The sequence below is a fragment of the Patella vulgata genome, chromosome 1 (assembly GCF_932274485.2).
Source record: "Patella vulgata chromosome 1, xgPatVulg1.2, whole genome shotgun sequence".
NCBI classification, from domain to species: Eukaryota; Metazoa; Mollusca; class Gastropoda; family Patellidae; genus Patella; species Patella vulgata.
The window spans coordinates 25,310,492-25,323,560 of record NC_065879.2 but is presented as its reverse complement, the minus strand read 5'-3'; the positions used below and the strand labels follow the sequence as shown (position 1 = coordinate 25,323,560).

At 37.3% G+C, this 13,069-nt stretch overlaps 1 protein-coding gene across 2 annotated transcripts; it reads right to left on the bottom strand.

Annotated features, from left to right (window-relative positions):
* Positions 1-7,030: 7,030 nt before the first annotated feature.
* LOC126808822 (monocarboxylate transporter 13) lies at positions 7,031-11,044 on the bottom strand. 2 transcript variants are annotated; one of them, XM_050533807.2, is made up of 5 exons: positions 10,514-11,044; positions 9,897-10,090; positions 9,557-9,700; positions 8,091-8,846; positions 7,031-7,285 (listed from the first exon to the last, which is right to left on the bottom strand). In XM_050533807.2, the coding sequence occupies exons 1-5, from the start codon at positions 10,858-10,860 to the stop codon at positions 7,161-7,163; spliced, it is 1,566 nt and encodes a 521-aa protein (XP_050389764.1). In that variant the 5' UTR covers positions 10,861-11,044; the 3' UTR covers positions 7,031-7,160. The 2 variants fall into 2 exon arrangements, with proteins under 2 accessions (XP_050389764.1, XP_050389765.1); XM_050533808.2 differs by having other exon boundaries at positions 9,897-10,087.
* Positions 11,045-13,069: the final 2,025 nt, after the last annotated feature.

Sequence of the window (13,069 nt, the reverse complement as noted above, 5' to 3'; positions counted from 1 at the left end):
TTTACAGATCTTACGTTTATTCACATTATTTTGTAAATTTACTTTTAGGTTCGAAATATACGTAAAATGACAGCAGTTAAAGTATTTCTTTTTACCTTAAAATGTTCGGAATATTTACCAAAATGGTGTATATTTACCAAGTTTCATTCTTTTTTACAATAAACTTTGATGAAATCAAAGGCACATTCAAAATGCGGTAAAATTTTTACAGATTTACGATTAGTCACAGTATTTTGTAAATTAACTTATTGGTAGTTATCGTATTCGATAAATTTATTGTCTCTTAGCATGTAATTTCACAGATTTTACGTTTAATCACATTATTTTGTAAATTTACTTTCAGGTTAGAAATAGAACTTATAATATAAGTAAAATTACAGCAGTTAAATTATTGTTTTTACCATAAAATGTTCGGAATATTTACCAAAAGGAAATTTCATTCTTTTTTACAATAAACTTTGATGAAATCAAAGGCACTTTAAAATCCGGAAAAATACATGCTTACATATGCAATATTTCAATATTGAACTGAAAATAGCAAAGCGAGACGGTAATTTTACAGATTTACGTTTATTCATATTATTTTGTAAAATTTACTTATGGGTAGTTAGCGTAATCGGTAAATCTATTGTCTCTTATTTTATTTTAGTATTCCCTAGCAACGAACCATTCCTAATAATTTTCTTCTTATAGTATTCATTTCAATTCGTTAACCATAATATGGACAATCATATTTTGTGAAATTTTGTATATTGCATGTCATGTATATATAATTTCCATTATTTATACGATCTATAACGTGTATTGTTATTCATCGTACGTTAATCAGATTTTAAGTATGTTCATAAACATATAAATCTCGTAATCAAGCTCGTTTGAAGACGGTTAATTAAAGCGATTGGCTATTGTTACACTGTTAGCTGAACTGTCAGTATAGCAGAGCTTCAATGCCTGCAAGTAGAGAGTATACCTGTGTGACAATTTGCTCTCGTCTTATGTTTTCGGTACGCTACAACATGCGGAATGTTAAATGCCTCTTATCAAGTTCAGGTTTTATTTCTCTTTCTGTTTAAAATAATATGATTACGGTGAAATTGTTGTTTAAAGATACATTATGGGAGATTTTTATAGATAATTGGCCATTCTTGCTGTAACAGTTCAAAAGTAGATGATGAAAGAAGAATATATTGAAAATTTCAGTTAAATTACTTTATTCTGAACATAGTTATCATCGTTGTAATATTTGACTAGAAATGGTAGTGAAATGTGCCTTCACCTAGGCCGATCGTTTGATTGACAGGCGTTAACTCCACCTACATATCTCGATTATCAAGTAAAGTTTTCAATGGCATGCGGAAACGCTCTACAGCGGCCTCGCTAAGTACACTCTATCATTTAGCCTCGATCTAACTGACGTATTCTGATCAGAATGCGCCATATTTGAATTAATTAATAAGTGAAATCCTATTTAAATCCGAGCTGTAGCCGAGCCATCCGTGGGCTTACAGAGTTGATTTTGGGCTTGTTGTTTAAATAAAGATCTAATTTATAATTTCTATAACAACTGAAGCCTAAATTAAGACTTGCAATAATCCGATTTTGCTCTTGCATAATGCATGTTTAACTAAAAAAAAAAAAACGCAAGTTACAGTCATTGTGGGTTTTTTTTAAAATTTGTCTGTTATTTTTCATTTACCGCTTTTAGTTAAATTTACATTTGGAAGTCAAAAGACAGACTTACTGTAATCATCCATTTACTGTGATGCGATGAATTTACAAACCGAAGTTAAAACAAACAAACTCATAGTTATTTTCCATTTACTGTTTTCAGGTAAAGTTACACACAAAGTCATATTCAAGAAACTCTGTAATATACTATTCAAAAAAAGTAGGGGATATTTGATTTTTAAGTGTTATTAAAGTCACCTAATGAAACTGACGAAGAAACAAATGACAAAATGAAATGATGTTCACATTCATCGATTTATTCCAAATGATCGTTAGACTAAGTAAGGCACAGACTGACCATTATAAGGGTAAAATGATACCCGGGGTCAAACAGCAAAGTTACCACAGCATCACAACCAAGTCAGTAACGGGTAAATCCTCCTCTGTTTGCCAAACAAGCATTGATCCGACGTGGCATACTCCTAATGAGACGTCTAAGGTCATTTTGGTCCAGATTGTCCCATTTCTGTTGCAACGCAGCAGCAAGTTCTTGGACATTGGCAGGACGTTGTTGACGTTGACGTAACCTCTGTCCAAGCATGTCCCAGACATGCTCGATGGGGGAGAGGTCGGGACTCAGTGCTGGCCAAGGTAATGTGGTGGTGTTCTGTTGTTGGAGGTAACCTGTAACGATCCTGGCCCTGTGACATCTTGCGTTGTCATCCTGGAAGATGAAACGGCGGCCATGACGTCGTGCGAACGGCACAACATGGACTGCCAAGATGTTGTCCCGGTAGTACTGGCCTGTAACACGCCCTGCAACAACATGTAAAGCCGTTCTTCCAGCAACAGTGATGCCTCCCCACACCATAACAGAACCACCCCCAAATCGATCATGTCTGATGACGTTAACGTCTTGGAAGCGCTCGTTTCGACGACGCCACACCCTCCTACGTCTGTCCAAAAAATCAACAGTGAACCTTGACTCATCTGAAAACATCACATTGCTCCAGCGTCGATTATCCCAGTGTTGACGATCCCTACACCAACGACGTCTTGCCTGAATGTGATGATCTCTCAAACAAGGGATCACGCGAGGACGTCGGGCGCGAAGGTGACCCCTATGCAGTCGATTCCGAATCGTCTGGCCACTCACTCTCACACCAGTGTCTGTTTGAAGACGAGCGCTGATCTGATTTGCTGTGATGACACGATTTCTCAAGGCCAAGGTACGGATAAATCGATCCTGGGCTTGAGTTGTCGCCCTTGGTCGACCTGAGCGTGGTCTGTCCTGTACAGATTGTGTATCACGGTATCTGGACCATAGCCTGCTTATGACAGACTGAGAAACATTCATCGTCCGCGCCACAACCGCCTGTGTTTTGCCGATCTGTAGCATGCCAAGGGCACGTAACCTTTCATTTTGGGTAAGCCGACGCATATCAAAATTTGTTTACTGGTCACTAAAACAATTAAACTGATGTTTCCACCCTGGAATTCAATGCCACAATGACTGTAACATTCAAAGTCAGAGTCGTGCAAATCTTGGGTTGGACCCCCATGATGATCCCAAGCATCACCTGCATTCCATGCGGTAGCTATTGGTGCGTTTGGGCGTCACATGTAACTGGAAATGTTTCTTCTGTTAGGTTCTATAGTGACTTTTTTCGTAGTCATTTGCATATTTTAGTATTATGCCCCCAAAATCAAATATCCCCTACTTTTTTTGAATAGTATATTACAGTTGACTGTTTATTTACAGGAAATTTACTGGCAACTTTTGTTACCAGTTATTTCAGGTAAATTTACCAGATTTTTTCTAACAGTGTATGAAAAATCTGTTTTATTTAAGGTTGTTCTCTGTCCATCTCTTACAAAATGTGAGCGCACCTTGCATGACAACCGCTTGTTGGTGTTAAAATACTATTATAAAGATGTAATTATTACCCCAAACCTACCTCCACCAAATAGAATGGCTGTAAACACAGAAAATATTGGTGAAGCCTCTGATCTGGAGGCCTGGAACTCATCTAAGATACCAATAAGCAGGACAGGCAATGCATACAATAAACCTATCGCTATCGTGATCATTAAACAGTTGCAGATGCTTAATACAATTTTTAGGGTCTTTCCTATCTTTGGTCCACTACTGAAAATATAATAACGTTAAATTGATTAAAGTCCAGAGGCGCATTTTAAGCAAAAAGAATCATTTGTGAAAGTTGAATCTCTAATAGGAATATCAGTCCAAAATTCCATTCAATATTTACTTTTCTACTCCGACTGAAGTAATGAAAACGGGCTTCCGCCATATAGTGTGCTATGAGGAAAGTTCGCCCGGACAGCGGCATTACGGCTACTCTTATATATAATGCCTATTGCCAAGGGAACTTTTACGGGCACGTCAATATGTATACGTGACCCCCTTTTTTCGTCCCATCTAAACAACTATACAATTACTACTGTTTCTGTTTGCTTAATTTCGTTGAACTTACTGATCAATTGGATTTGGTATCGACTGTGCTTATCTTACTAATATTACTAAAGCCTTCCATAAAGGTTACTTACTCTTCGGTGTCAATCTCTACATTTTTATGTCTGTTGCTATCTTCTATGACTTCACCTGGTCTCGGTTCCATTTCATCCTCCATGCCATTCTCCGTATCTTTTTCTCTTTTGTGTCGGCCTGGAATATATTTGCCGTTGGCAGAATCTGGAAGATATCCTAAATTGTCGTGAACTTCCTTTGAAATGTAATTAGAGGTAGGTTCCTTTGCAGTGTCGTTTTTGGCTGAATATGTTGTTACTTTGTCTGGTGGTGTGTCGGGTTCCTTATTCGTTGCATCATTGTCATAAAGGATTAGTGAATGGCCATTGCCTCTGTTCAGATGGTCTGAGGTATCAACTTTGTATAAAGCATTGACATCAGGAGTGCTGGGAAGACAATCTTTATCAGATGAAAGGGAAGTCGATTCTTCTTGTGAACTTGTTGTTGCACCAAGAATGTTTCCCAGTGGATACGAATGATCATTATCATTTATAATACCGGTTTCATTGTCCGTAAATACAGAGTCAGTCTGTTTATTAGTGTTGCCACCATTAGCAACGTCTCTGTTACACAACCAAGAGACCTTTTCAGCTGATTCAGCATGCTTAATCTCCTCACAAGGGCGGGCTGGCGCACCATTCGGGATTTGGGTAGAGGAACTGGTAAGCGATGTTTGATACATGTCTTCATCTGATTCAATAACTATACAATCTACAAAAATCGTTTACAATTCCACCACTATTAATAGCCCTGTCTGAGTTGCCAACTATACCTTGATTAGTCTCAACATTGTTTCTTGTATCTGGTAATTGTATAGGCATAGTGATTGTGATCTTTGAAAATCGTATTTATAATCTTTGAAGAATCTTAAAGAACAAAAGAAAGTAAGTGAAACAATGAACGTCTTTTTATAAATTATACTGCACACGTCTGCAAATTGAAAAAAAAATGAAGCTACGGTGAATATATTTTTGCACCAAATTTATGTAATGGATATTTTCTTTTATAAGAGAAAAGGTAAAGAAAATGATCATGAAAGACTTACGGTGTTCAACATCTACCAATGGATTTCTGCGATATTTGTCGTCTCAATAACACGTGTGGTTATACAGCCTATTTTCATACATTTAATTTTCTCAATTAAATGAACGTCTCACAGCTCGGGTGATCGTCACATATGATTATATCTTGCATCAGCAAATGAAATAAATAATTTTTAATTTCTGAAATTTATTCCTACACACTTCTTTCCTAAATTATGCTATGCTTTATCTCGAATAGCATTTCTATATCCAGTAATAAAGAATGTGAACACCAGATTTAATTCATTTTTTTGTGTTATGAAATTTTAGTTTTATTTGTTTCTGTTTATTATGAAATCTTATTTTTAATCCTTTTTTTTTATAAAATCTTAGTTTTAATTTTTCTAAAAGTTATGAATATTTAGATTTGATGCACAAACTGTACTTGGGGTCCCTGTTTAGTGAAGCAATTGTGACTGTCGTCCTATGGGCTAGTATGAAAGTGCCTAGTTTTTGGTATGTAGCCACTAGATCGTACTTTTCGTTAGCTGATGACATCCCATAGTTTCCTAAATGGCTGTTAGCATTTGCCCATGCGGGAGGGGGAGGGGGGTGTCACAGTGGATAAGTGGGTAAGATGTTGGCTCGCTAGCCTGGAGGTTGGGTGTTCGATCCGTGCATTGGCCGAGAAAGTTCATCTAGATTTTCCGGCTTGGTTCCCCTTTGTCAATTGTGCAGGTCGTTCGGATGGGACGAAAAACCGAGGTCTCGTGTACGTGTACACATTTGCGTGCACGTAAAAGATCCCTTGACAGTTGGAATTCGATATAAGAGTAGTGCCACTGTCCGGGCAAAATTTCCCTCATAGCACACTGTATGGCGTATGCCCGTTTTTATTAGCCCAGTTCGGAGCATAACAGCAGGACGTTAAACCCCATTTCATTTCCATTTGCCCATTTGTTAGACGGGGCCTTGTACATTCATCCTTGGAAATCATTCTGCACACCTAGAACTATCTACTTGGAGAATAGATCTCTACACTGAATGGCCGCCATATTGAGCAAATTGTCTAGGTCTTCTTATATTATACGACTCTAATCCATTGTATGTCTTTCATACACACAAAGACAAAATAAACATTTCAATTCCATTATATGAAAAATGGAATCGAAATAATTACGCGTCATAATTCTCGAACTTAGAAGTAATATAACAACTCTTCCAGATCCTAGTGTAGGAAAGACAATGTCGTGGTGTCGGGTGAAAATGGATTGTCGGATTAAAATGTCGTCATGTCGTATTGTCGAGTTGACGGTTTGTCGTGGTGTTGGGTTAAAATTTCGTGATGTCGGGTTGTCGGGTTTTCGGGTTGTCTCCTTATGGAGGGCGACACCACGACATCACGACATGATACCAATCGTGAATGTTCTCAAGATAAGCTGACTGTAAACAGACAGCTTAAGTTTCGCACGCACGGAACTTTAAGGTTGGCGTTTTATCTTTTTGTCATAATATATGAAATTCGTTTTATCCCAATAGTAGTGAATAAATGATGATTATAAACCACCACGGCATTGTTATTGAATGCATAATGTAGCAATTATCACTACTTTTCACTAACTGTGAAACAAAATATTGCCAGGATCTCTTCAATCCATACCGACTCAATGCGTACTCACAGGCCATCTCCATTAGCCCAATCAGAGCAGAAAGAAAGTATGTTAGACCCCATTTCATTTCATTCCATGGTACTTTTGTTTATTACAAAATAATAAAGATACTAACACAAGCGAAGTGACACATAACGTTTAATTAAATCAACAAATCGACTCTTTTTCAAATTTAAAATCAAAAGGAATTCCGCCACTTTATGATTGTGTGCAGGTGAATTCGTCCGGACAGGCTGTGTTATGGACTGTCTTCTAGTCTTTTGACAGGCAATGTATCTTTATATACATAAAACCCAGCATGAAACTACCTGCTCCAGCAACACATGCTCCCCCAAAAAATAACAAATCATAATTTCCCGTTATATCTTTTATGAGACCTGAAATATATATATATATATATATATATATATAAACAAAACAATAAAGATATATTAGCGGTAAGAAAGACGAATCGCGCTTCGTTTGCTCGGTACGTGTAATATGTCGGACCATGCAGTGTTTCAAGGTTCATCATTATACAGATTCATGTGCTGATTCTATCCGGTAATTGAGAGAATGCGGTAGACAGATTTGGAGACGTGATAAATAAGCTTTACTTCTAATCATAAGAAGATTATGCTGAAAAAATAATTCCATACTACACAACAAAAGTATTGATTTTGCTAGTGATTAGAAAAATATTTTCAGATACAAATCAGATGATAGAGCAGATCATCTAATTACGCTGAGAGAACATAGCACCTTCACGCATTGCGTCAAAGGAATGTATTAGGCCTGCAGCCAAAATATCTAGCGTGAAGTGTTGCTACAAGGAGCTCCCTACTAAACAATCTATACATTTTTGGAAAGCTTATAACACTTTACGAACACAAATCCAGAGAGTTCCAAGGAAAATGTATTTCGCCAATATTTAATTTTATTTCAACTTCACAATTAATATTTAATATTGCATTTACTTGACAATTATCACAATTTTCATCTGACCCTAAATCGAGTTATTGCAAACATTTTGCTTGGAACTCTCTGAATTTGTGTTCTTGGTGTTATAAGATTTCCAAAAGTGTATTGTTTGTTATAGTATTGAGGACCTTGCAGCGGAATTGCGTTTCTAAGAAAGCTAGAAATTTTGTGACTGAGTAGGATAATTGGCGTTACGATTAAAATTAATTTAGTTACACTAACCTGCAACTGGACCGCCTATCAGTCCACCCGCCCCGCCAATCAGATTACAATATCCCATGGCCGTTGTGTATCTCTTTGGTCCTGACAGCTCTAATAACATGGCGGGATACGAAACTATGGCCATCCCCCAGAATAAACCATACATGATACTAACGACTAATAATTGTGTATGGGTAGAAACAAAGACATACAGGCATAAAAGCAATCCCACCAGGGCCAAGTACACGCACCATTGACCCACTCGTGCGCATTTTAAAAAGGGTGTTAGAAACGTTATAAGTATTCGCCCTGCCATATTGGCAAAACCGTTAACAGACAACATAAAGGACCCGGTATCTACATCAAAACCCTTCCCCCTCATCATATCAACAAAGAAAAGATTCAAAATTGGCAAGAGGGTATTAACAAAGAGCACACAGTATACAATAACAAGGTACAGAGGATTTTTGAAAATAGTGCAATCCAGTATGTCCTTCCAATTCGTCTTTACACTCGGCCCAAGTGTTCCGTTCATTCTGCGTTTAACAATAGCATTGATATATCCGATAGGAACAAAGTTTAGTACCAAAGCCCCGTAAATAAGCATCACGCCCCTCCAGTCGTATATATCTACAAGCTTGGAGGTCATATAGGGGAAGATTAGAGCTCCTACAGCTGGACAGATGCTGACAACGGTTACCATAGTGTCCTTATGTTTATCATATAGATCCCCTGTTGTTGTGAATGCTAGAATCAATGGAACAGCTAGCCCCGCGCCTACAAATACACAAAATCTAACTTATACATGATGTATGTCACACACGTATGTGTTGTGTCCGGGTATAAACTAAAAAGAATCGTCACTGCACAATGTGCTCGTCATTATTATTATATTCTGGTCGTGGCTGGCTCCAACGATTAACCAAACCACCCAAGAATGTTATGATGTTTCTGTTACTGATCGAAAGTATATTATGACTGTCACATAAAACCATGATTATAATTAATGATTAAGGCTGTTTACACTTGAATATCGTATGAAAAATCCAAAGTAAAAAGGTGTGCATTTTAACATCTTACGGAGCCATCGTGGCTAAGTGGGTTGGACGCTGGCTCGGAGGTCGCGTGTTCGATCCCTGCAATGACCGAGAAAGTTCATCGGGATTTTCCGAAGTGGTTTTCCCTTGTCAGTGGTGCAGAACTGGGCCTGACAAAGACAGCTGTCTAGGCTTTCGGATGGGACGGAAAACCGAGGATCCGTGTATACATTGACGTGCACGTAAAAGATCCCTTGGCAGTTGGAATTCGATATAAGAGTAGTGCCGCTGTCCGGGCAAAATTTCCCTCATAGCACAATGTATGGCGTATGCCCGTCTTCATTAGTCGGACGTTAAACCTCATTTCATTTCATTATGTCTTTTGCTATATTCCACATAAGAGATTTCTAGGTGCATTAAGAAGTAATGTAATGGGCTTTTAATAGTTACCTGCCATTACGCCGATGCTAAATACGAGAACATATAGTGAGGGTGCGAAAAAAGTGATGATTAAACCAATAGATGCTAATACAGAACCGATAACACATAAGGTCCCTCCATTAAATCTGTTCATCAAAGGTCCAATCACACCTCCTGTAAGGCAAAGAATAAAACAATAAACAATCGGTTAAACTATCGACACTGGATTATTAGGATTCAGAACCAAAATTCATATTTTACTGTTACCCGTAACAAAAGCAACCCTAATCTGTTTCCCGTCTTCACTAACTCCTACCAGGAGATGTGACAGGTGTGTTTTAGAAAGTTTTGTTAAAACTTAAATACCTACCTCCTCCAAAAATAATTGCACCAAAAACCGATAAAATAGGCGAAGCTTCTGTTCTAGTGGCTTGGAATTCATCTATAATGCCAACCAACAGGACTCCTAATGCAAATACATAACCAGTAGCCATAGCGATTAGTATACAGTTGCAGATTGTTACTATGACCGTCAAACCCCTTCCAATATCCGGTACTTTACTACTGAATTAAATAAATATATTTTTCGTTAGTGATACTAGTACTTCAACATGAACATCAATTACACAAATAAAACCAAAATTGCTAAATGTGAACCTTCCAAAAAATAGCAGAAGCGGGGTCAGGTGTTTCTGCAGAAAACGACAGCACGACTTCGGATATCGCACTAATTACTATATATTTATGCGCGGTTCCAGTATTTTATTTATTATTGTGAATGGATGTTGCGGTGGGTGGATGAAAAGGGGTACATAAAATTTGTCGTGTGGAATGGGTGAAAATGTTGTGTGGATTAGCCACCCCCTTCTCCACAGATCACCAAAACCTCATCGGAATGCGTCACTTGCCTTTCGATAGACATTTTAGTAACCGTTTGGTCATATCTATCTTTACAGAAATAATATGATACTATAAATGTATACTTACGTTCCGACTTCTATATTCACTTGAGCTTCCTCTGACAAGATTACGGAATTGGATCCATACCTTTCAGTACTTTGTGAAATATCACCATTTGAAGTATCATCGATATAACCCAAGTTATCTTGTCCTTCGGATAAAGGTTTTTCATGGCTAGCATTAATACTAGTCGTGTTGTCCACTGAATGCCCATGTGACACAAAAACAAGTTCCTCGATTCCTTTTGCGTAGTCTACGTTATTTTTGAGAGTTTGGCATTCCATAGTACATTGATTTATTGTGGATTTATTTGTCTTGGCGTTAGAAGCTGTATAAACGTCAGCTGTAGCATTGGCGACACCATTCGGCATCATTGTTGATTTGAAACGATTTTTTACTTCTCAATGGTCGTTTAATCGATGAGTTCAGGTTCAACCAAATTCTTGAGATGACATCATATTGTTTTTGCTTTAAATGATTCTGATTCCACAAAACATTGATGAATCTGGGGAAAAATATGCGAGCCCTCAAAACTGTGTGCAAAATGAACAGAATTGGGTGAACGACACTGTGCAATAATGTGACTATGTGAAATATCCCAATTCAAATATTGTCAACGGTTTATTATCTGAAGAAATATATATTAATTACATGTGTATCTGAACCGTAATCGCATTGCCGTGCTCGAGGCAAAGCATTATACTCATTTTAAAAATCATGTATTAGTGGTACTTTCCAAAAGCTATGTTGATTTTCGACGTTACGTTACAGTGCTGTGAAAAGAGGCCGATAACTAATATTTATTTATACTTAGTATATGTTAACTGGCTTATGACTAGTAGTATACATGTAGTTATATCCCTATTGTATGTAAAACACAAATACTTTTTGCTTTAATTTAATTTAAAAGATTAACCTGCTGTAAATTCTTCTGAACAAATACAGACACAACATAGATTCATAGCTATGTTACGCATAAGCATACCCCGCCTCTAACACGGCACCCATCCATATTAATAACAAGAGGGAGTAAAGTTGGATTTCAGGAACAGAAGTCACGTAGAAAATGCTAAACCCACCAGCTGAATGATCCCCACTAAACCATTTTAACTACACATAAAATTTTTGAAAAATGTTTGTGTATGTCACAAAATTTCTATATAATTTAAATATGGAGATTACGTGTTTTTCAAAAAATGACTGCTAGTCGGGTCACCCCCAGATCCGTGACCATTTCTCGGGGAACAAGATTTGGCGATGGTTTCTGACAGAAGGGATCCTTAGTGAACATATTTGTAGTTTGCTACCTCTGAAATCTACGGGCTAACTCCAGGGGACCCGCAAATCCAAGATGGCGACAAAAAATGGTCTGAAATTGATCTTTACAAACATTGTTGGCGAAATGACACGTGTAATATATCATTTTATAGGCTTTGTTGGTCATCCGACTCATTTTGGACAGTTTTCAACTCAATTCACAAACGATTGATCTAATAGCAACATACATGTGTAATATGTCGTTGTTGGGGACGGGAAACACGATTATATCATTTCCAAGCTGATAGAATTAAGCATTTTCGCGACTACCGACCAAAGCGTGTAATAATAACAACCAAAAATTGTTCCAGACATCCATGAATCTTATCCTGATATATTTCAGCTATCATAATACATTATAGTGCAATATATAATAAATTTCAGCTACATATTATTTTTATGAAATAAAAGTCTAGTATTATGAAGACACTGTATAATGCAGCTTGGGACACCGGTCTCCATTTCCAGATGAAGACTGACGGATTTAAGTTGTTTGAAAACGTATAACGTATATTGAGTTAGTTGCTGGGCCTTGAAGTATATGCAGTTTTATTATCCAAAATATAATCGAGATTGGCCCTTTAAACACTTAAGACATAGAGCATTGCGTGTGTATCATATAGACAAACACTTCCTATTCACTACTTTCCAGCCATTCCAAAGAGGCAGAAAAATGTCGGGTTGATAGTTAGTTAGCTCTTTTGACTGTTTGCATAAAAATATTGCTATCTGACATACTACACGCTTTATCCGTCCAAGTCACCGAATAGTTGTTTTCTAATAATATGGTGTGAGCATCGGAATTATGGCATTTAGAGTCTTTTAAAAGGGCACAAGCACCGAAGTCCCAACACATTTAAGAATAAAATAGAAGATAATTTATACAAAATCTGCATTTTTTTTTCAGAATGATTGAATAGATTTTTTCTGAAATGTGGTAAGGATCACTCTAAGATGATAAAGATAAGAGTTTATCCGAAAGTAATTGGAGAGTTTTGATAACTATTATTGGCATGAATGTTACTTCTCGAATGCAATTGCTCGGTGCCATAGTTTTGGTGAAACAACACCTTGTCAGAGCAAATTTTCGACTCCTCCAAACCCTTTAATGGGTTTAATCAATATTTAACAGGTATGTTGATATAGGGATGCTTGTCCAGGATTTTTCATCTGGACAGGAAATGGACCAGAGGCGTGGAATTAGAGGTAGGGGAAGCGGATGATACTTCTAAAAGTCATGATGGATTGCAAATAAATTCATACCAT

What these genes read in the sequence shown, in the direction of transcription:
- LOC126808822 (XM_050533807.2), bottom strand. Translation starts at nt 10,860, where the DNA reads ATGATGCCGAATGGTGTCGCCAATGCTACAGCTGACGTTTATACAGCT. An exon ending in GTGAATATAGAAGTCGGAAC is followed by an intron (nt 10,091 to 10,513) that starts GTAAGTATACAT and finishes TATTTAATTCAG; the next exon opens with TAGTAAAGTACCGGATATTG. An exon ending in GATAGGCGGTCCAGTTGCAG is followed by an intron (nt 7,286 to 8,090) that starts GTTAGTGTAACT and finishes TATATATTTCAG; the next exon opens with GTCTCATAAAAGATATAACG.